The sequence below is a fragment of the Muntiacus reevesi genome, chromosome 2 (assembly GCF_963930625.1).
Source record: "Muntiacus reevesi chromosome 2, mMunRee1.1, whole genome shotgun sequence".
NCBI classification, from domain to species: domain Eukaryota; kingdom Metazoa; phylum Chordata; class Mammalia; order Artiodactyla; family Cervidae; genus Muntiacus; species Muntiacus reevesi.
Window position 1 is genome coordinate 87809646 of NC_089250.1, and position 23107 is coordinate 87832752.

A 23107-nucleotide genomic window follows, 5' to 3' on the forward strand; every position below is an offset into this window, starting at 1 on the left:
GGAGATGTAGGTTTGATCCCTCGGTTGGGAAGATCCCCTAGAGGAGGGCCTGGCAACCCACTCCAGTATTCTTGCCTGGGAAATCCAATGGACAGAGGAGCCTGGTGGGCCACGGTCCATAGGGTCCAACATGATTGAAGTGACTTCACACCCTTGCACGCACATTCTACTTTCAAGTAGATCCTGGTTTGGGTAATAAATTATGTGTTACCGTCTCTCTATAGTTCAGTAATTTATAGTTTGAAGTGCTTTTGCATCTGTAGAAATACAGAGACTTTTATGTTATAAAGAACAACATTATCACTTTTGTCCAAGCCTCCAGAGGGTCCGTGGTTGTCACTGTCTGTGGTTTTTATGGTGGGACAGCCTTCAAGTTGAGGTCAAGCACTGTGAGGTCAAGCATTGCAACTACTCATAACAGACAAGGTTAATTATGCTCCCCTGTCACCTGAAGAAAGTAGTTAAAACCTCTTCTGGGGAGAGACCATTTACAAAGTGAACTGATTTTCACACCTCAATACCCTGAACCATTTTAGCAGGCTAATTTAACTCTGCAAATTAATTCCATCTCTTACTTTCCCTCATTACCGGGCTGACACCCCAGTCAGCAGCTATGCCAGTGCTTATCTTCAAATTCAAAGGTAGGGATGGCCCCGTGTGGCCCACCTATCTAAGCCATACATTTAATAAGCCTCTTTTTGTGCATGATACCAAAAAAACAAAACAAAACAAAACCCCAGTTATAGCATGCTCAGATCATCCTGACACATGAAGAGAATATACCAAAAAATGCATTGAAAAGAATGTATTAGAAGAAAATTAGAGATGGTGCAATTTAATCGATGAAAAGCAATTAAGTGATAAGTAACTGAGTCATGTGATATCACTTAATGTGTGATCTAAAAAAATGGATACAAGTGATCATATTTATTTATTTATTTATTTTTTAATTTGAAAAATTATTTTTTTCTATTTTTCATTTATTTTTATTAGTTGGAGGCTAATTACTTTACAATATTGTAGTGGTTTTTGTCATACATTGACATGAATCAGCCATGGATTTACATGTATTCCCCATCCCGATCCCCCCTCCCACCTCACTCTCTACCTGTTCCCTCTGGGTCTTCCCAGTGCACCAGGCCTGAGCACTTGTCTCATGCATCCAGCCTGGGCTGGTGATCTGTTTCACCCTAGATAATATACATGTTTTTATGCTGTTCTCTCAAAACATCTCACCAAAAACTGAAACAAACTCACAGAGGCAGAAAACAAATTTATGCTTTTACTGAAGGGGAAAGCAGGGAGGGTTATACTAGGGATTTGGAACTAACAGATATACTATTACATATATTATATATATATAAAATTATATAAAAACATTATATTATATATAATTACATATAAATTATATTTATATGATTATATACATTTATTATATAAAATATTTATTATATAATATATAAACACTATATATTATATTATAATATTATATATGTAAAATAAATAAACAACAAGGACCTACTGTATAGCATTGGGAACTATATTCACTATCCTGTAATAACCTATAGTGGAAAAGAACCTGAAAAAGAATGTGTAGATGTATATGTATAATGGAATCGCTTTGCGTACGCCAGAAACTAACACAGCATTGTAAATCAACTATACTTCAATGAGAAAAAAGTAACTGAGTCCAACTTGTCTGATGTTATTAGAGCCTCAGCTTTTCCTAGTTAAGTTATACCTTCTATGGAGAAATATAAAGAATGGACTTATATTACCAACAACTATTATTAAAATCATCCAAAATTAGTTCCCTCTAACTTGAAAAAAGTATCCACAGAAATGATCATATAAGTTGTGTAACATTCTTTGCTGAACTTTTGCAGGGGAGATTAAATCCTGTTATTTAAAGTCTGGAAATCAGAAAGAAGGCCCTTTCCAGCATCAGCCATCAAACTATGAAGGCTTCTCACACGCTGGGTGAGTAGGGCTTGTTTTCAGGTCGGGGAGGCGTCATGTTGCTGCCCCCAGCAACTTCCATGCAGCTTACTCTGACTGTAAATGAAGTGAGGATCCTGGCGTCAAATGAATGTGTTAATCCATCTGTGGGCCTGAAAGCATGTGGGTTTCATGTGAAAGAAAAAGAAAACCAGACATTGTAGAATAATCAAAAATAAGTGGAACCACCTTCATAGTAGCCACTTCCAAAAATAAATATAACATGTTGGTATGAATAGAGAGGAATTCTGTGTAAATGATTATGGGAAAGGCATTGATGCAGTTTGAGGATGCATTATGAAATCCCTCTCAAGGAATGAACTAGAGAAATGATTAGTTTTCATCTGTATGGATAAGGCAAACTCTTTTGCTGGTAGATGATCTAAACCTCTTTTCTGTTCTCCTTCTGAGTGTGTTGAGTAACTTTCTTAATTGTATTCATTACGTTGATATGGAATTCACTTGCTCGTCCAAAGCATATGTGGATTAATGGTGACATTAGGCAAGCTATAAGTCTTCTCAGTTGTGAATTGAATTCGTCCTTCATCCTGGACTTCAGGATTCTTTGAGGATAATCAGTGACTTGCTCTGAGTGAGAGAGTACATTTTTCATGTACATTTCTCTAGGGTTGTATGCCTTTTTGAGAATTTATGGAAGATTTTTGTGGTGTCACTGAAATGCCTTAGACTTCATGCCTGGAGAGTGTGAAGGGAGTTACAGGAGCTCCACTCCTAGTTTCTAGCATGCGGTGTTCCTTCCTAAGGTCAAAGTTTCCTTACCAGGTATGCATGGGAAGTGCAAGGTGAGACTCCAGTGTACCTGGAACAAAGTCTGTCCTTGGCCCTGCAGTCTGCCTTCAGGTGGGATTCTGGCATGTGCCAGCCTTTCAGGGTGTCCTTTCGTCACTTCTACCGCTTCTCACCTGCTCAGGAGTGCTGGTGTCAGCCGTCATGGGAGATCTGATGGCTGTTGTGGGTGGCAGTATTCATGACCACACAACCCCAGCTGGCTCCCAGCCCCAAAACAGCCTGCTCGGGTCCAGAGTGAGTCTTCGGGGGGGGGACAGGCATAGTGTCCATCACGTACCTGCCTTCCACTGTTCTTTATCTTCCTTGGTACCCACATTTCAATCAAGACAAACAACACAAAATTCTTCTTCAGCCACAAAGCATGCAAAGTGATGTATGCCACTGGAGACCCAAGAGGAGAGACAGGTCTGCCACCCCATCTTGGCTCCAGCCTCCAGGGTGTTTGGTGGCAATGATTTGATGAGTTCAGTCATCTACGGTGGCAGCTTTCTTCAGATGAAACATTTAATTACACGAGAACACAGTTTGAAAAGCTGTCCTGTTACCCTGCAATCCTCAGTTGAAAGCTGTAGTATTTTTAAGCTATATTTGGAACAAGTGTATACAAGCCTCTTATTTTATCCCCAAATAGATTTACAAAGCTTTTTAATTTTCGTTTTCCTGATAAATGGGCTTCACTTTCCCTGAGGAAAATATTTGAACAGCCTTTTGCTGGTAATGGCAGATAGAATAAGGCCACATATCCAGAGCCTTAAAACACTAAAAATACACAGTGTGCAGATAAGAATTAAAAAGAGTGCCTATAGGGTTTTCAGTAAGCCCCATTCCTTGGACCATACCTCACTGAGAGATGCCATTAACTCACTTTCTCCCCCTAATTTCTCTCTCCTCGTTAATTTCCCTCCAACTCTTGTTTTCTTTGGTTTCCTCTGTGTTTCTTCCCCAGCTAGAGCTCTTTTCTGTTTAATCCTTGCTCCCTCTCCATTTCGAGACCTGCTATGGCTAAGGATTGCCATAGTGCATTTACTCTTGGTGAAAGAGATTTTGGCGAGAGGGTAGGTTTTGGCCCTGCTGGAGTTTTAGGGGAACACCGATTGTTTTCCTGTGAAGCCCTATGGCTTAGCAGCATCTCAAAATGTCAATCCTTTCCTAGATCTGCCTTTCCATGTACATGAACAGTTAGACCCTTTCTGTTACCCATGAAAGAAATCCAAGTCCAGCAGCCTTCACCAAAATGGGAATTCAGGGGCCATGTGATGGAGTTGTCTTGGGTAGATGGCTTGAAGTGTATGGTTTCTCTTTCTCCCATCACCTTCCTGTTGCTCTTTTTGACATCACTCTCAAACACCTCACCCTGACAGTCAAAAGATGCCTGCAGGGACTTCCCCAAGGGCCCAGTGGTTGAGACTCTGTGCTTTCAACACAGGGGGTACAGGCTCAATTCCTGGTTGGGGAACCAGGATCCCACATGCCTTGTAACTAAAAATAAACAAAATACTCTGATATTAAAAGAAAAAGGTGCCTGCAGTAGCCCCACAGCTTATGTCTTCACTCAAGTCCACTGGAGATAACATATTTCTTCCCCATAAACTGTGTAACTCATCATTCTGACTGGACCGTGGACCCTGAGCCCAGTCACCAAGGCAAGTACTTGGCTTGGGTCTGAGTGCATCTGCAGAGCTGGAGTGACAGGCTCCCTTTGAGAATGTGTGGGAGTGCTCTTCAGAGGGAAGGTGGGAGCGGGGTGGGTGGATGTCTGCTTAGTTGCCCAGCTGTGTCAGACTCTTTGCGACTGCATAGACGTAGCCACCAGGCTCCTCTGTCCATGGAATTTACCAGGGAGGATGCTGGAGTGGGTTGCCATTTCCTACTCCAGGGGATCTTCCCGACCCAGGGGTTGAACGTGCATCTCTTGAGTCTCCTGGATTGGCAGCTGGGTTCTTTACCACTAGTACCACCTGGGAAGCCCCACGGATGCTGGGCAGCAAAAGTTGACAAATGACCCCTGAGGACTCTCGTTCTGGTAAAATGCAAGTAAATTAATGACTGTCCTTCTTTAAAGAGAGTAATGATCGAGTTTATAAAGGCAACCTTCTTTTAAAGAAACGTTCCTAGTTGTTTCTTACATTTCTTATATGTGAACATTCTGATGGACAAGGTCTTGGTCCCCCAGCCCTACATGCAATGTTCTTTTTTTCTATTTTTTATTTTTAAAGATTTTTTTTAAATGTGGACCATTTAAAAGTCTTTATTGAATTTGTTACAATATTTCTTCTGTTTTATGTTTTGGTTTTGTGGCCACAAGGCATGTGGAGTCTTAGCTCCTTGACCAGGGATCAAACTCTCACCCCCTGCTTTGGAATGTGATTCTCAACCACTGGACCACAAGGGAAGTTCTCCTACATGCTAAATTCTAAGTCTTTGATTATCTGCTTTTTCCTAAGGTAGTTTGACAGGACATCAGTCTTAAGAGTTCTAAGAAAGAATGGCCCACAGTCACACGCATCATCTCTTTCTTGTGTTTAAAGATAAAATAACATACATGTCTGCTATTGTATGTGTGTGTGCTTAGTCACCCAGTCATGTCCGACTCTTTGTGGCCCCTTGGACTGTAGCCTGCCAGGCTCTTCTGTCCATGGGACTTCCCAGGTAAGAATACTGGAGTGGGTGCCATTTTATTATTTGAGAATATACACGTCCTCTGTACTGTCTACTCTTTTAGATAAGTTGGTTCTTTCAAGGGGACTTTGTTCTGGAGTGCTCTGGCCATTCAGTGGCCCATTTGGGCACATGAGGTGTGCAGTGCTTCTTGTTTGATGCTTGAGCACAAAACTCTAGTCACTTCACTTAGCAAAATTATAGCGTTGAAGGTGTTCCTGGGGTGATGCTGGAAAAGCACTTATGGGACTGCCATTTGTTTAATTCATGCTCAGGAAAAATGGCTTAGTCCTGTGTAGAGTCAGCTGATCTTCTGGGTTTCAGCTGCTGTCTGACAGCCTTAGGGTGAATATTCCAACAGTCTCACACTCCTCTCCAGGCTAAGAGATGTTAAAAGCTGTGTCACCCACACGTGGGAGGCTAATTTCTTTGGATTTGTAATCAGATTTGGCTTTTGTGGACGTGTGTGGTGTAGTGATGACTTGGGTATTTTTGAACTGGTTGTATGAAAGAAAAATTGTGGTAAGATAGGATGAAAGCAGGGCTTCCTGGGTGACTCAGACTATAAAGAATCTGCCCACAACGTGGGAGACCTGGATTCGATCTCTGGGTTGGGAAGATCTCCTGGAGAAAGGAATGGCCAACCCACTCCAGTGTTCTTTCCTGGAGAATTCCATGGACAGAGGAGCCTGGTGGGCTACAGTCCATGGGGTTGCAGAGAGTCAGACACACTGACTGACTAACACTTTCACTATCTTTAGCATAAAAGCAAACAAGATGGTTTAACTTGTTGTTGTTGTTTTTAAAAAGAATTTACTTATTTATTCGGTTGCACTACGTCTTAGTTGCCGCACATGGGATCTTTAGTTTTGGCTTTTGGGATCTAGTTCCCTGACCAGGTTTGAACCTGGGCTTTCTGCATTGGGAGAGCAGAGTCTTAGCCACTGGACCACCAGGGAAGTTCCAAGCTGGTTTAGTTTGAGTATGTGAATTTTTGCATTGACCACATCCAATTTACCTTGATTCATGGACCTAACTATTCCAGGTTCCTATGTAATATTGCTCTTTACAACATCAGACTTTACTTTCACCACCAGACTCATCCACAACTGAGTATCATTTCCACTTTGACCCAGCTGCTTCATTCTTTCTGGAGCTATCTCTCTGCTCTTCCCCAGTAGCAAATTGGACACTTACTGACCTGGGGGCCTCATGTTCTGGCGTCCTCTGCGTGCTGCAGTCCATGGGGTTGCAAAGGGCTGAACACGACTTAGCAACTGAACAACAGCAATCCTTTCATTAACATACCTCTGTGTGTGTGTGTGTGTGTGTGTGTGTGTGTGTGTGTGTGGAGAGTGTCACTCCTTCTTTAATGCCAGAGGCAAAGACACGTCAGAGCAGCACATAGCTGATCAAGTGCCGTGACAGCAGGTCAGGAGTTTGTAACTTGGAGGGCAAGTCACTCACACTTTACACTGTATTCCAGTGGGCCTCGAGTCTTTCCATGGGAAGCAACACTCTGGCACTTCCTGGCCCTGAAGTAAGTGTTTTCCTGTCATAGTTATGGTGGCAGCAGCCATTGCTTATTAATGATGTATTTTGCACTAAGTACTACACTAAGTATTAAATTGTACCCTTTCATTCGTGTGAAGGAAAGTTATGACCAACCCAGACAGCATATTAAAAAGCAGAGACATTACTTTGCCAACAAAGTCCGTCTAGTCAAGGCTATGGTTTTTCCAGTGGTCATGTATGGATGTGAAGGTTGGACTATAAAGAAAGCTGAGCACCGAAGAATTGATGCTTTTGAACTGTGGTGTTGGAGAAGACTCCTGAGAGTCCCTTGGACTGCAAGGACATCCAACCAGTCCATCTAAAGGAGATCAGTCCTGGGTGTTCATTGGAAGGACTGATGTTGAAGTTGAAACTCCAGTACTTTGGCCACCTGCTGTGAAGAGCTGACTCATTGGAAAAGACCCTGATGCAGGGAGGGATTGGGGGCAGGAGGAGAGGGGACGACAGAGGATGAGATGGCTGGATGGCATCACCGACTCGATGGACATGGGTTTGGGTAAACTCCGGGAGTTGGTGATGGACAGGGAGGCCTGGAGTGCTGCGGTTCATGGAATCACAAAGAGTCGGACATGACTGAGCGACTGAACTGAACTGATCTGTGTGACAAAGTAGAGGTAGGTGATATTCGCTCCACTAGATAGAATAGGAAACCGAGACTGATGAGGAAACAAGCCCAACCTCAGTAGCTACTAAGTGGCCAGAGGACTCTTAAATCCCTCCCCCAGCACCCTCCCACCGGCAGGGGCCACAGCCTCAATTCCTGGGTGCCAGGCAGGTGAGATAAATGAGTGAAGTGGACCCAGAATTAAATTTGATGGGTGTTGGGTGCTGAATCCATGGGAGGTCATTTGTCCTGTGGCACCAGTGGTAAAGACTCCACCTGCCAATGCAGGAGACACAAGAGACGTGGGTTTGATCCCTGAGTTGGGAAGATCCCTTGGAGGAAGAAATGGCAACCCATCCCAGTATTCTTGCCTGGAAAATCCCATGGACAGAGAGCCTGGTGGTTTATAGTCCCTGGGGTCACAAGGAGTCAGACACGACTGAGCACACACATTTGCTAGAGAACCATTTAGGGTGCTTATGCCAGCTTGGGAAGCCTGCGTGACCAGATTTTCCAGTTTTTTCTCAACAGGAGCTAGAAATTCCCATTTATCTGTAAAAATCCATTTTTTAAAAAGATCTTTTTTGATGTGGACCATTTAAAAAAAATCTTTATTGAATTTGTTATAATATTCAATAATGTATTCTTTTATTTTTTATGTTTCTGGTTTTTTGTCTGAGAGGCCTGTGGGATCTTAGCCATGACCAGGGATTGAACCCACACCCCGGCATTGGAAGGTGAAGTCTTAACCACTGGATCACCAGGAAGTCCCTCTATTTTGTCTAATGTTGTCGATTTTAATAGTTTTTTCAATTGCCACAGGCCACAGATGACACATATGGTTGGCTGAGGCCTGTGAGTGCTCTGAGACCTGGGTAGGGCAGTGCTCTTGCTAACACATGTGATATTGGGGTGCCCTTATGTGGACCCCCCTCCTCCAGGCACCCTTCACAGCCCGTGCTTCACTGCCTCACTCCTGGGGGCCCATGGAACTGGCCTTCAACCCTTCCTCTTCCAGGCCTCTGCCTGTTTTTGCCTGGAACGCCCATCTCCACTCACGTCTGCCTTCTGGAATTCTCTTCTTTGCAAGCACAGATTACTATCTGCCTCTTATATCCATCTTTCCTGTGTCAGTCCTACCATGACAATTACTCCATCCCTCCATGCTGCCATTAGAGGAGCTTGCCACACCCTCCCTGGTGCAGGAGACACCCAACTCTTCTAGACTCTTCTTGTTTCAGGAAAAGTCGCCATGGCTAGGGTGCCCCTGGGGTTGTGGTGGCTCAGTGGTAAAGAATCCGTCTACCAAATGCAGGAAGCACGGGTTCAATTGCTGGGTCAGGAAGATTGCCTGGAGAAGGAAATGGCTACTCACTCCAGTATTCTTACCTGGAGAATCCCACGGACAAAGGAGCCTGGTGGGCTACAGTCCATGGGTTTGCAGCGAGTTGGACACAATTTAGTGACTAAACAACAAATAAAAATACTAGGGTGCCTCTGTAGCCCTCACTTAGCCCTCTGTAGGTGGATGTTCAATGAATAGTGAACTGAATCAAATTAATCACTGGAAATGACAAGGTAGCCCAATCAGAGTTCTGGAAAGCAGACACCAACTGGTCATTTAGGGATAGCAGATAAGAGGTAGAGCAGGATAGGATGTTCAGAGAGAACAGCATTGAAACAAGTATACTATCAAGGGTGAAACAGATCACCAACCCAGGTTGGATGCATGAGACAAGTGCTCAGGGCTGGTGCACTGGAAAGACCCAGAGGGATGGGATGGGGAGGGAGGTGGGAGGGGGGATTGGGATGGGGAACACATGTAAATCCATGACAGATTCATGTCAATGTATGGCAAAAACCACTACAATATTGTAAAGTAATTAGCCTCCAACTAATAAAAATAAATGAAAAAAAAAACCTAGGTAGAGCAGGAGGGGGAGAGGTAGGCTGTGAAATCCCGTGGAGGATGTCATATTTGGTTCTTCTTGCAGCAGGGGTAATTAGACCTCTCTGCAGAGAAACAACCCAATGAAGGTGGGTTTAAAACAGTACTCACAGATCATTCCCTCACCTTGAGATTGCTGGAGGGGAAGAGCCAGAAACCATAGGAGTTGGTCTGGCAACACATTTTTTAAAGTTTAACTTTTATTGACGTATTGTTGCTTTACTGCTCTGTGTTGGTTTTTGATGTACAGTGCAGTGAATCAGCTGTACATATACATATGTCCCCCTTTTTGTGGATTCTCTTCCCATATAGGTCATCACAGAGCACTGAGTAGAGTTCCTTGTGCTATGCTGTGTGTGTGTGTGTGTGTGTGTGTGTGTGTGTGTGTGTGTGTGAGTCACTCAGTCCTGTTTGACTCTGAGACGCCACCAGGCTCCTCTGTCCATGGGATTCTCCAGGCAAGAATACTGGAGTGCACTGTCATGCTCTCCTCCAGGGGATCTTCTTGAACCACGGATAGAACCCATTATATAGTAGGTCTTTATTAATTATCTAACTTATACATAATAGTATATATATGAGGGCTTCCCCAGTAGCACAGTGGTAAAAAAATATCCACCTGCAGTGTAGGAGCTGTAGGAAATGTGGGTTTGATCCCTGGATGAGGCAGATCCTCTGTAGGAGGGCACATAGCCCACTCCAGTATCCTTGCCAGGAGAATTCCATGGACAGAGGAGCCTGCTGGGCTACAGTCCATGGAGTTGCAAAGAGTTGGACACAACTAAAGAGACTTAGCAACACACACGTGGTGTATATACGTGATACAGAATGTTACCTTTTCCTTTCTTTTTTTTTCCCATTTATTTTTATTAGTTGGAGGCTAATTACTTCACAACATTGCAGTGGGTTTTGTCGTACATTGACATGAATCAGCCATGGAGTTACATGTATTCCCCATCCCGATCCCACCTCCCACCTCCCTCTCTACCCAATACCTGTGGGTCTTCCCAGTGCACCAGGCCTGAGCACTTGTCTCATGCATCCCACCTAGGCTGGTGATCTGTTTCGCTTTAGATAATATACATGCTGTTCTCTCGAAACATCCCACCCTCACCTTCTCTCACAGAGTCCAAAAGTCTGTTCTGTACATCTGTGTCTCATTTTCTGTTTTGCATATAGGGTTATCATTACCATCTTTCTAAATTCCATATATATGTGTTAGGATGCTGTAATGCTCTTTATCTTTCTGGCTTACTTCAGAAAATAATGGGCTCCAGTTTCATCCATCTCATTAGAATTTTTTTTAACGGCTGAGTAATATTCCATGGTGTATATGTACCACAGCTTCCTTATCCATTCAACTGCTGATGGGCATCTAGGTTGCCTCCATGTGCTGGCTATTATAAACAGTGCTGTGATGAACATTGGGGTACACGTGTCTCTTTCAGATCTGGTTTCCTTGGTGTGTATGCCCAGAAGTGGTATTGCTGGGTCATATGGCAGTTCTATTTCCAGTTTTTTAAGAAATCTCCACACTGTTCTCCATAGTGGCTGTACTAGTTTGCATTCCCACCAACAGTGTAAGAGGGTTCCCTTTTCTCCACACCCTCTCCAGCATTTATTGCTTGTAGACTTTTGGATAGCAGCCATCCTGACTGGCATGTAATGGTACCTCATTGTGGTTTTGATTTGCATTTCTCTGATGATGAGTGAAGTTGAGCATCTTTTCATGTGTTTGTTAGCCATCTGTATGTCTTCTTTGGAGAAATGTCTGTTTAGTTCTTTGGCCCATTTTTTGATTGGGTCATTTATTTTTCTGGAATTGAGCTGCAGGAGCTGCTTGTATATTTTTGAGATTAATCCTTTGTCTGTTGCTTCATTTGCTATTATTTTCTCCCAATCTGAGGGCTGTCTTTTCACCTTACTTATAGTTTCCTTTGTTGTGCAAAAGCTTTTAAGTTTCATTAGGTCCCATTTGTTTATTTTTGCTTTTATTTCCAATATTCTGGGAGGAGGGTCATGGAGGATCCTGCTGTGATTCATGTGGGAGAGTGTTTTGCCTATGTTCTCCTCTAGGAGTTTTATAGTTTCTGGTCTTACATTTAGATCTTTAATCCATTTTGAGTTTATTTTTGTATATGGTGTTAGAAAGTGTTCTAGTTTCATTCTTTTACAAGTGGTTGACTAGTTTTTCCAGCACCACTTGTTGAAGAGTTTGTCTTTTTTCCATTGTATAGTCTTGCCTCCTTTGTCAAAGATAAGGTGTCCATAGGTTCGTGGATTTATCTCTGGGCTTTCTATTCTGTTCCATTGATCTATATTTCTGTCTTTGTGCCAGTACCATACTGTCTTGATGACTGTAGCTTTGTAGTAGAGCCTGAAGTCAGGCAGGTTGATTCCTCCAGTTCCATTCTTCTTTCTTAAGATTGCTTTGGCTGTTTGAGGTTTTTTGTATTTCCATACAAATTGTGAAATTATTTGTTCTAGTTCTGTGAAAAATACCATTGGCAGCTTGATAGGGATTGCATTGAATCTATAGATTGCTTTGGGTAGTATAGCCATTTTGACAGTATTGATTCTTCCAATCGATGAATACAGTATGTTTCTTCATCTGTTTGTGTCCTCTTTGATTTCTTTCATAAATGTTTTATAGTTTTCTATGTATAGGTCTTTTGTTTCTTTAGGTAGATATACGCCTAAGTATTTTATTCTTTTTGTTGCAATGGTGAATGGTATTGTTTCCTTAATTTCTCTTTCTGTTTTCTCATTGTTAGTGTATAGGAATGCAAGGGATTTCTGTGTGTTAATTTTATATCCTGCAACTTTACTATATTCATTGATTAGCTCTAGTAATTTTCTGGAAGAGTCTTTAAGGTTTTCTATGTAGAGGATCATTCATCCGCAAACAGCGAGAGTTTCACTTCTTCTTTGCCTATCTGAATTCCTTTTACTTCTTTTTCTGCTCTGACTGCTGTGGCCAAAACTTCCAACACTATGTTGAATAGTAGTGGTGAGAGTGGGCACCCTTATCTTGTTCTTGATTTCAGGGGAAATGCTTTCAATTTTTCACCATTGAGGGTAATGCTTGCTGTGGGTTTGTCATATATAGCTTTTATTATGTTGAGGTATGTTCCTTCTATTCCTGCTTTCTGGAGAGTTTTAATCATAAATGGGTGTTGAATTTTGTCAAAGGCTTATCTCTATTGAGATAATCATATGGTTTTTATCTTTCAATTTGTTAATATGGTGTATCACATTGATTGATTTGTGGATATTAAAGAATCCTTGCATTCCTGGGATAAAGCCCACTTGGTCATGGTGTATGATTTTTTTAATATGTTGTTGGATTCTGTTTGCTAGAATTTTGTTAAGGGTTTTAGCATCCATGTTCATCAGTGATATTGGCCTGTAGTTTTCTTTTTTTGTGGCATTTTTGTCTGGTTTTGGAATTAGGGTGATGGTGGCCTCATAGAATGAGTTTGGAAGTTTACCTTCTTCTGCAATTTTCTGGAAGAGTTTGAGTAGGATAGGTGTTAGCTCTTCTCTAAATTTTTGGTAGAATTCAGCTGTGAAGCCATCTGGTCCTGGGCTTTTGTTTGCTGGAAATTTCTGATTATAGTTTCGATTTCCTTGCTTGTGATGGGTTTGTTAAGATCTTGCATTTCTTCCTGGTTCAGTTTTGGAAAATTATACTTTTCTAAGAATTTGTCCATTTCTTCCAAGTTGTCCATTTTATTAGCATAGACCTGCTGGTAGTAGTCTCTTATGATCCTTTTGTGATCTCTCCATTTTCATTTCTAATTTTGTTAATTTGGTTCTTCTGTCTTTGTTTCTTAATGAGTCTTGCTAATGGTTTGTCAATTTTGTTTATTTTTTCAAAAAACCAGCTTTTAGCTTTGTTGATTTTTGCTATGGTCTCTTTAGTTTCTTTTGCATTTATTTCTGCTCTAATTTTTAAGATTTCTTTCCTTCTACTAACCCTGGGGTTCTTCATTTCTTCCTTCTCTAGTTGCTTAGGTGTAGAGTTAGGTTATTTATTTGACTTTTTTCTTGTTTCTTGAGGTAAGCCTGTAATGCTATGAACCTTCCCCTTAGCACTGCTTTTACAGTGTCCCATAGGTTTTGGGTTGTTGTGTTTTCATTTTCATTCATTTCTATGCATATTTTGATTTCTTTTTTGATTTCTTCTATGATTTGTTGGTTATTCAGAAGCGTGTTATTTAGCCTCCATATGTTTGAATTTTTAACAATTTTTTTCCTGTAATTGAGATCTAATCTTACCGCACTGTGGTCAGAAAAGATGACTGGAATGATTTCAATTTTTTTGAATTTACCGTGGCTAGATTTATGGCCCAGGATGTGATCTATTCTGGAGAAGGTTCCGTGTGCACTTGAGAAACAGGTGAAGTTGATTGTTTTGGGGTGAAATGTCCTATAGATATCAATTAAGTCTAGCTGGTCCATTGTGTCATTTAAAGTTTCTGTTTCCTTGTTAATTATCTGTTTAGTTGATCTATCCATAGGTGTGAGTGGGTTATTAAAGTCTCCCACTATTATTGTGTTGGTATTAATTTCCTCTTTCATACTTGTTAATGTTTGCCTTACATATTGTGGTGCTTCTATGTTGGGTGCATATATATTTATAATTGTTATATCTTCTTGGATTGATCCTTTGATCATTATGTAGTGTCCTTCTTTGTCTCTTTTCATAACCTTTATTTGAAAGTCTATTTTATCTGATATGAGTATTGCAACTCCTGCTTTCTTTTGTTCTCCGTTTGTGTGAAATATTTTTTTCCAGCCCTTCACTTTTAGTCTGTATGTGTCTCTTGTTTTGAGATGGGTCTCTTGTAGACAGCATATATAGGGGTCTTGTTTTTGTATCCATTCAGCCAGTCTTTGTCTTTTGGTTGGGGAATTCAACCTATTTACATTTAAGGTAATTATTGATAGGTATGGTCCTGTTGCCATTTACTTTGTTGTTTTGGGTTCACATTTATATAATCTTTCTGCATTTCCTGTCTAGAGAAGATCCTTTGGCATTTGTTGAAGAGCTGGTTTGGTGGTGCTGAATTCTCTCACCTTTTGCTTGTCTGTAAAGCTTTTGAATTCTCCTTCATGTCTGAATGAGATCCTTGCTGGGTACAGTAATCTAGGTTGTAGGTTATTCTCTTTCATTACTTTCAGTATGTCCTGCCATTCCCTTCTGGCCTGGAAGGTTTCTATTGATAGATCATCTGTTATCCTTATGGGAATCCCTTTGTGTGTTATTTGTTGTTTCTCCCTTGTTGCTTTTAATATTTGTTCTTTGTGTTTGATCTTTGTTAATTTGATTAATATGTATCTTGGGGTGTTTCACCTTGGGTTTATCCTGTTTGGGACTCTCTGGGTTTCTTGGACTTGGGTGGCTATTTCCTTCCCCATTTTAGGGAAGTTTTCAGCTATTATCTCCTTGAGTATTTTCTCATGGCCTTTCTTTTTGTTTTCTTCTTCTGGGACTCCTATGATTCGAATGTTGGGGCATTTCACATTGTCCCAGAGGTCCCTGAGGTTGTCCTCATTTCTTTTGATTCTTTTTTCTTTTTTCCTCTCTGCTTCATTTATTTCCACCATTTTATCTTCTACCTCACTTATCCTATCTTCTGTCTCCGTTATTCTACTCTTGGTTCCCTCCAGAGTGTTTTTGATCTCATTTATTGCATTATTCATTTTTAACTGACTCGTTTTTATTTCTTCTAGGTCTTTATTAAACATTTCTTGCATCTTGTCAATCTTTGTCTCCAGGCTGTTTATCTGTAACTTCATTTTGTTTTCAAGATTTTGGATCATTTTTATTATCATTATTCTAAATTCTTTTTCAGGTAGATTTCCTATCTCCTCCTCTTTTGTTTGACTTGGTGGGCATTATTCATGTTCCTTTACCTGTTGGGTATTTCTCTGCCTTTTCATCTTGTTTAGATTGCTGTGTCTGGTATGGGCTTTCTGTATTCTGGAGGTCTGTGGTTCCTTTTTATTGTGGAGGTTTTACCCAGTGGGTGGGGTTAGACGATTGGCTTGTTAAGGTTTCCTGGTTAGGGAAGCTTGCGTCAGTGTTCTGGTGCATGGAACTAGATTTCTTCTCTCTGGAGTGCAATGGAGTGCCCAGTAATGAGTTTTGAGATGGGTCTATGTGTTAGGTGTGACCTTGGGCAGCCTTTATATTGACGTTCAGGGCTATGTTCCTGCGTTGCTGGAGAATTTGCATGGTATGTCTTGCTCTAAAACTTATTGGCTCTTGGGTGGTGGTTGGTTTCAGTGTAGGTATGGAGGCTTTTGGACGGTCACTTATTACTTAATGTTCCATGTAGTCAGGAGTTTTCTGGTGTTCTCAGGTTTTGGGCTTAAGTCTCCTGCCTCTGGATTTCAGTTTTATTCTTCCAGTAGTCTCAAGACTTCTCCAACTATACAGCACTGATAATAAAACTTCTAGGTTAATGGTGAAAAGATTCTCCCCCGTGAGGGACACCCAGAGAGGTTCACACCCAGAGAGTTACATGAAGAAGAGGAGAGGGAGGAGGGAGAGAGGTAAGCAGGAGGAGAAAAAGGGGGACTCAAAAGGAGAGAGACAGATCTACGCAGTTGTCTGTTCCCAGAGTGTGCTCCGTAGCCCAGATACCCACAAAGATTCACAGAATTGGATTGGGAAGAGAAGGGGAAAGGAGGAAATAGAGGTGTTCTGAGATAGAAAACGGAGAGCCAAGATTGGGAGAGAGTAATCAACACACTCCTGAATAAAAATGGGAACTGAATATTGGATTCTTAAATGTCCACAATTTATATCATATACTGTAAAACAAAGATTAAAAATCTAGAGTAGAGGTTAGACTCTTAAAAATACAATATTAAAAACAAAAACCAAAACCCCAAGAAATTTTAGAAATAAATATGAAGTTTGGTTTAAAAATAGGGCTTCTCTTTTTTTTTGCAAAGTTATAGTGTAATGAAAATGAAAATTAAGTAGTAGAGGAGTAATAGAGGACTTTAAAAGGAAATAAAAGAAAAAGAAAAATAGAAAAAAGAGAAAAAGAAAAAGAAAATGAAAAAAAATTTTTTCCTAATTAAAAAATCATAAAAATCTATGAAAATGAAAGTTAAGGAGTGATAGGGAATTTTAAAAGAAAATAAAAGAGAAAAAAGAAAAAAAATTTTTTTAATTAAAAAAAAAGAAAAAGTAAAAATGTATCTAGGAATTCCTCTGGAGTTGTGGTCAGTGTGGGTTCAGCTCAGTTTCAGATAGCTCCTTGTTCCAGTTTACACTTCTTGATATCTACAGGCCCCTTCCGGTGTAGTCGGTGTTTTCTACAGGGATTTTCATCTGTTGCACCGGTCCCTTCTGAAGCGGTTCCCTTTGTTTATTTGACTTCTGTTTGCCGGTCTCTTCAGGGCCTCATTTCCGCCCTGACACAGGCGGGCGGAGGCGGTCTCTTGTTCAGGTAGCTAGTTCCGTCGCGCTGCGGGGAGGGGCTGGCGCTGCTTTCCCCTGTCTTCGCTGCTCAGGCTCCCGGCTGCTCTGTATGGAGCGTGCCCTGCCCTGCGTTGCGCTTGGTTCCAGCCCTCGGGTGTTCCACAAAAGCGCGGAACACAAAGCTGCGCCTGCGTTTTGTGCCTTCCCCGTCCGGGCGGCTCAGGGAGCCAGGAGCTTGACGGGCGCACTCTCCCCGGGTTCGGCGCGCCTACTCCCTTCCGTGGTCCCAGCCCCAGTCCCCACCCGCGTCGGTCGGGTGCCTGCGCCCTGTGTGTCGCCGCGACCCTCCCGGCGGATGTCAACCATCCAGAATCTCCGGAGGTCTTTGATTAGAAACTGGGGGCCTGTTTGCAGCGCCGTAGGGGATGCGGTCCTTGGGGCAGAGCCTGCCCCTTCCCCTCCCCCCTGCCTCCTGCCTCCGGCGGGGCTGGGCCGGTCCGCAGCCTGCGAGCTCTTCTCAGGACTTTCTCGGTCCCTTTGTTCTGCGAACGGCCGGCAGTGTGTTCGGGCCGGTTAATTATCTCTCTCTCTCTCTTGCTGTCCCACAGTTTAAGTTGGGAACTCACAAAAGCTCCCTCCGATTGTCCTCAGGGCACTCAGGCCCGGACCCTACCCCAAGCAATGCCGCCCACTCCTCTCCGTTCCGCCCCCACTTGCTGGTGGCGAATGTGGGCGTCTGGGGTACTTTTCTGCTGGGAGTTGCTTTTAGGCACGTAATCTGTGGGTTTTAGTTATTCTTCCCCTCCCAGTCAGGTTGCCCTCCCGAGATTCAAAAACTTCCCCCAGGCCCGACAGTGCGAGGATTTCCTGGTATTTGGAAACTTCCTCTATTAAGACTCCCTTCCCGGGACGAATCTCTGTCCCTAGCTCTTTTGTCTCTCTTTTTATCTTTTATATTTTGTCCTACCTCCTTTCGAAGACAATTTGCTGCTTTTCTGGGTGCCTGATGACCTCAACTAGCGATCAGAAGTTGTTTTGTGAAGTTTGCTCTGCGTTCAATTGTTCTTTCGATGAATTTGTAGGAGAGAAAGTGGTCTCCCCGTCCTATTCCTCCGCCATCTTGGCTCCTCCCAAGCTTCGGTTTTAGAGCACACGCTCTTCCTCTTCTCCTTTCATAAGTGGGAAAATGGAGGGGAAAAAACCCTGTGAAATGACTCTTTTTAACCCTTCTCTGTAAAAATTGAGGTTGAGTCTCAAATTTGATTTTCTAGCGGACACTATTCCCTTCAACGGAAATGATTTTCTTTGTCCATATGAGAGATGACTGTGATGGAAAGCTGACATTTCCTGAAGGAAAGCCACACTTCCCTGACATCAGAGGGGCTGTGTCTGCAGCTTGAACTTGAGTTTTCATCTTGGACTGACTCAGAGTCCCATTCCTGCACAAAGAGTAACTTTGGGTTTGACACTGAGCAGCTTACTTGATCATTTTAAGCATCAGCTTTCTAATCCATAAATGGAAATAATACTAGGAATGAATTCAGTGGGTGGCTTCAAAAGCTAAGTATCATAGCTGAAGCTCCAACACTTTGGCCACCTGATGAGAACAGCCACCTCGTTGGAAAAGACCCTGATGCAGGGAAAGATTGAGGGCAGGAGGAGAAGGGGGTGGCAGAGGACAAGATGGTTGGATGACAGCACCAGTTCAAAGGGCATAAGTTTGAACAAAATCCGGGAGATAGTGGCGTGTCTGGCGTGCTGGCAGTCCAGGGGGTCACAAAGAGTCAGACACAGCTGAGCAACTGAACAACAACCATATGCAGTGCTTAATACAGTACCTCTCACCGGGGACACTGGGCAATGTGAGCTGTTGTTAAATGGTCTCCAAACAGAAGCAGTAGGACGGTGGTTGAGGTTCACCATGACTTTATGTAGCAAAAGAGCCAGACTTAAGGCTGAGGAAATTCTTCCCTCTTGCATTTTTACGAGTCACTTTATGAGATTTTTAAGATGGTTAAGTACCTTGTATTCTGTCAACCTGTTGTGTTCCAGCTTTCTGGCTCTTTGGCAGTTTTAGAGAAGGTACTTTGCTATTTTATGCCTGGCTTTTAATGCTATTACATTTAGAGTTCTCCTACCAGAGTAAACATAAACTTTGATTTTGAACTTGGAAGGATTCCTAGTGGGGGCTGTTTCTAAGCCCTTCAGCCATGGAAGATATTAGAAAAGCAGCCTTTTCCCTTTAAGGCGACCTCAGTGGCTGGGATCGCCTCCAACTAGGCCATTAAACCCCTGATTCTTATTATTGGCCAGAAAGTCATTCCTCTTCACCATTGTTAAGCCTAGTTGCCATGTGACAGTTTTATATCCCCGGCTCCCAAGAATGAATAGGGAATTGTTTGCCGTGTAACTTCCATGTCTCTCTGGGGACTCCTGGGGGAAACCAGAGGAGGAAACAAATTTCCCTCCTTGGTCCCTCCGTCATTGTGGGAACCAATACATTTCTCATTAACTGCCAGAGAAACATAAGCGGTATTTTCCGGTTGTACAGTAACTGTCCAGAAAGCCAGTACCTTTGGTAACATTATCTCATGTAGTCCTGCTTGCCTCAGAAACTAGAATAAGGGACAATGGCTTGAATAGCGGAATTCAGAATTGCTATGTAAAAAGAAAAATTTCAGAGGATAAATTTATTACCCAGGACACGGGACTGATTCACCAGCTCAGTCTCTCCTATGGCTCATCTGCCTAGAAAACCGAAGTTGAAATAGGCTCTCTGCCTAGGAAATTGAAGGTGAAGCTGCATAAAAGTTGAAGTGTGGTTTTGTATCCAAAGGGTTCACTGCAAAGTGGACTTTTATTATTTCCTCTGTATGTCTTGCAATGAAAACTTGATAGTTTCTGTTCTTTGTTCAGCAAAGATTTACCTTTCTTTCATCTGTGAATTCTTGCAAGTAACATAGAAGAGCTTTCTTCTGTAAATGATATATAACCATGCTTTAGTATTATAAAACCTTTTTTAATGTCAAAAGCAATCTCATGCAAATGTAAACAAAATTTTTTAAAATGCATACAAAATGCATATCATCTGCTCTCCAGTGAAATCTTGTGGAAAGACATAGTGTTTACATTCATTTTGAGAATCTATTACTCATAAAGTAGCCTTGGTCTACTGAATGGTAAACTCATCTGGAGCAAATCAGTTTATAGGATCTTTATCAGGGATTTTTGTATCTCAACTTGTTTCTATTAAAAAAAAGTAGAGTAGATTACATTAGTAATCATCTATTTATATTTATCTGGATTCACTTATTTTGTGCTTCTATTTATTTATGAATCATTGTAGTACATATTTGGAGAAGGAAATGGCAACCCTCTCCAGTATTCTTGCCTGGAGAATCCCATGGACAGAGAAGCCTGGAGGGCTGCAATCCATGGGGTCGCAAAGAGTCAAATACGACCAAGCGACTCACAGGCATGCAGTGGTACACATTGAAACAGATATTGTTATGCTTATACATTAGACTTGCTTTTGAAAGCTACTCTAAACCTTTAAACCCATTAGGTACTACATTCCAAAGATGGATTGAAGTGCACTTAATCTTTATTGTCTTCTCAGAGTTCTTACTTTTTTGTTGAACATTATTATTATTAGCCTCTCTGACCCTGGTCTCAGTAAAGCCTCCCTTACTTACTGGGATCAACTCTCAGGAAAGCCTTTTAAAGCCATCGTGCTTAGGTACCTGGATCCCAAAGAAGGCAAGCAGGCAGAAAGTTGTAAAAACAAAACAAAACAGAACACCTCTTTAGGATTCTCTTCTTTACATTAGTCAGAAGAAGTAGTGATCCCTGGTTTGCATTAACTCAGCCAGAATGTGGGGCATGGGTGTTAGTCATTTAGGTGTGCAAAATGTAAAATGTTGTGAATTCACCCAATATTAGATATGCCTAGTTTTGTGTTCCCCTCAGGCATGAGTTGAAAATGTTAACTCCAATGATAGATATTCAAGATGTGTACATAGTTGCTTCACTCTGTTGATCTGCATGATAGAGTTATGTGTTACTGAGTTACTTTGAAAACTGCTGGCATGGGGGTTCTTGGTGCCTTTGATCACATTTGTTCAGTTGCTAAGTCATGCCCAACTCTGCGACCCCACGGACTGCAGCGCTCCAGGCTTCCCCATCCTTCACCTTCTCCCGGAGTTTGCTCAAATGCATGTCCATTGAGTCGGTGATGCCATTCAACCATCTCATCCTCTGTTGGCCCCTTCTCCTGCCTTCAATCTTTCCCACCATCAGGGTCTTTTCCAAGGTCACATAAAGGTGGAAATATCTGGAAAAAGCAGATGACCATCCAGGGGTTTGCCTCTGCGAAATTCCTGCTATTCCACAATTCCTGTGTCCTCTCTCTCTCTTGTTTTTCTGTTGTTAATATCAGATCCTTTCACTGTAGTCCTTATTTTGTTTTCATAGACACACTAGATAGATTAAATTTTCATCCTGGCGCAGAGTTCTAACAATGGAGGGTTTGTGAGCTTCACCCTAGAAAGACTTCTGTCTTCCCAGGCACTTTCTCTGCACCCTGGGGAAGAGGCCCTGTGGCTCAGAGGAGTCTGTCTCCGTGGTCACAGCCCCGGCTGCCACACGGTGGCAGTCTCATCCCATGCTGGAGGCCGAGACCAGCTCCCAGGCTGGTGCTCTTTTTCTCAAATGCAAAGACGAATTTTGCTGTCATATAAAAGAAGAGTTGTTTGCAGACTTTAAAATAAGAATCCCTGTTCAAATTCTAAATAACAGGTTAGAGTTTCCAAAACAGTGCTTCATTATTTAAAGATCCCACTTCTTGACCATGTGACTATGGCTTTCATCTCCAGGCTGCCCCTCTGGGTGACTTGTTCCCATGGCCCCCAAGTAAGCCTGTAAAACAAGGAAGGACAGGCAGAAAAAGAGGGGCCGTCTCCCTTAGGCTGGTAGCCTGTAAGTTTTGAGATGTGGGGAAGATGAATTTCAAGGACTTCTTTCCAAGTCGGTGGGGAAATGTGTTTCAATTATTTGTTACTTACAGAAGCTGGGGTGAGCGAAAACCTGGAGAATGCAATATAGTACAATGTGGTCACTGTGAGTTTGAAACCCAACTATGTCTATAAGAAAGTGCGCCATTCTGGCCCCTGGTTCATCTTTATTTCCTCCTGTGGCTTCTCTTTTTGTAATTTCCATTATTCACTATTTCTGCTATTAGTGTAAGCTTGATCTAGTTTAAATTTGTTTGTCTATGCCATGGGGCTTCCTAGGTGGCTCAGTGGTAAAGAATCAGCCTACCAATGCAGGAGACATAGGAGTCATGGGTTCGATCCCTGGGTGGGTCAGCATGATCCCCTGGAGGAGGAAGTGGCAACCCACTCCCATACTCTTGCCTGGAGAATCCCTTGGACAGAGGAACTTGGAGGGCTACAGTCCATGGGATCGCAAGAGAGTTGAACACAACCTAGTGACTAAACAACAACAACATCTATGCTATAGCTCTGAACCAAACTAGTTGACCAGAGACTAACCAGAGAGCAGGGAAATCAAGACCAGATGTGCAAGTACAGCTCTATTGTAGTTCAGAGTGTAATTACTACAGGGTTGGAATATTTCCATTTCCATTGCTATTGTAGAGGAGGAAATATCTCCTGAAGCTTAGCATTTTAACATGATATTTATTAATATGGGAGAAGTCTCTAGCCTTAAGTTAGGGAAACAGAGACTTCTTTGGAGATTTTTTAAAAATCGAAGTATAGTTGATTTACAATGGCGTGTTAGTTTTAGGTGTATAGCGAAATGATTCAGTTGTTATTTATATATTTTCCAGATTCTTTTCCCATATAGGTTATTATAAAATATTGAGTAGAGTTCCTTGTGCTATACAGTAGGTCCTTGTTGATTATTTATTTTATATATATAGTATTACTCCCAAACTTCTAATTTATCCCTTTCCCCAACAGAAACTTTTTAGATGATTCTAAATCTAAACAGCCCATAGCTAAGATCAAGGGAAGAGACAGCAGATAGTCTGAGAAGACATACAAGA

At 42.0% G+C, this 23107-nt stretch overlaps 1 protein-coding gene across 1 annotated transcript in view; it reads left to right on the forward strand.

Moving 5' to 3' along the window:
* The window catches only part of PCNX2 (pecanex 2), a 300484-nt gene that overhangs the window by 37265 nt on the left and 240112 nt on the right, over positions 1 to 23107 (forward strand). The window contains exon 8 of the mRNA XM_065919838.1: positions 1887 to 1980. Coding sequence (XP_065775910.1) covers positions 1887 to 1980 — 94 coding nt within the window. The remainder of the gene's footprint in view (positions 1 to 1886; positions 1981 to 23107) is intronic.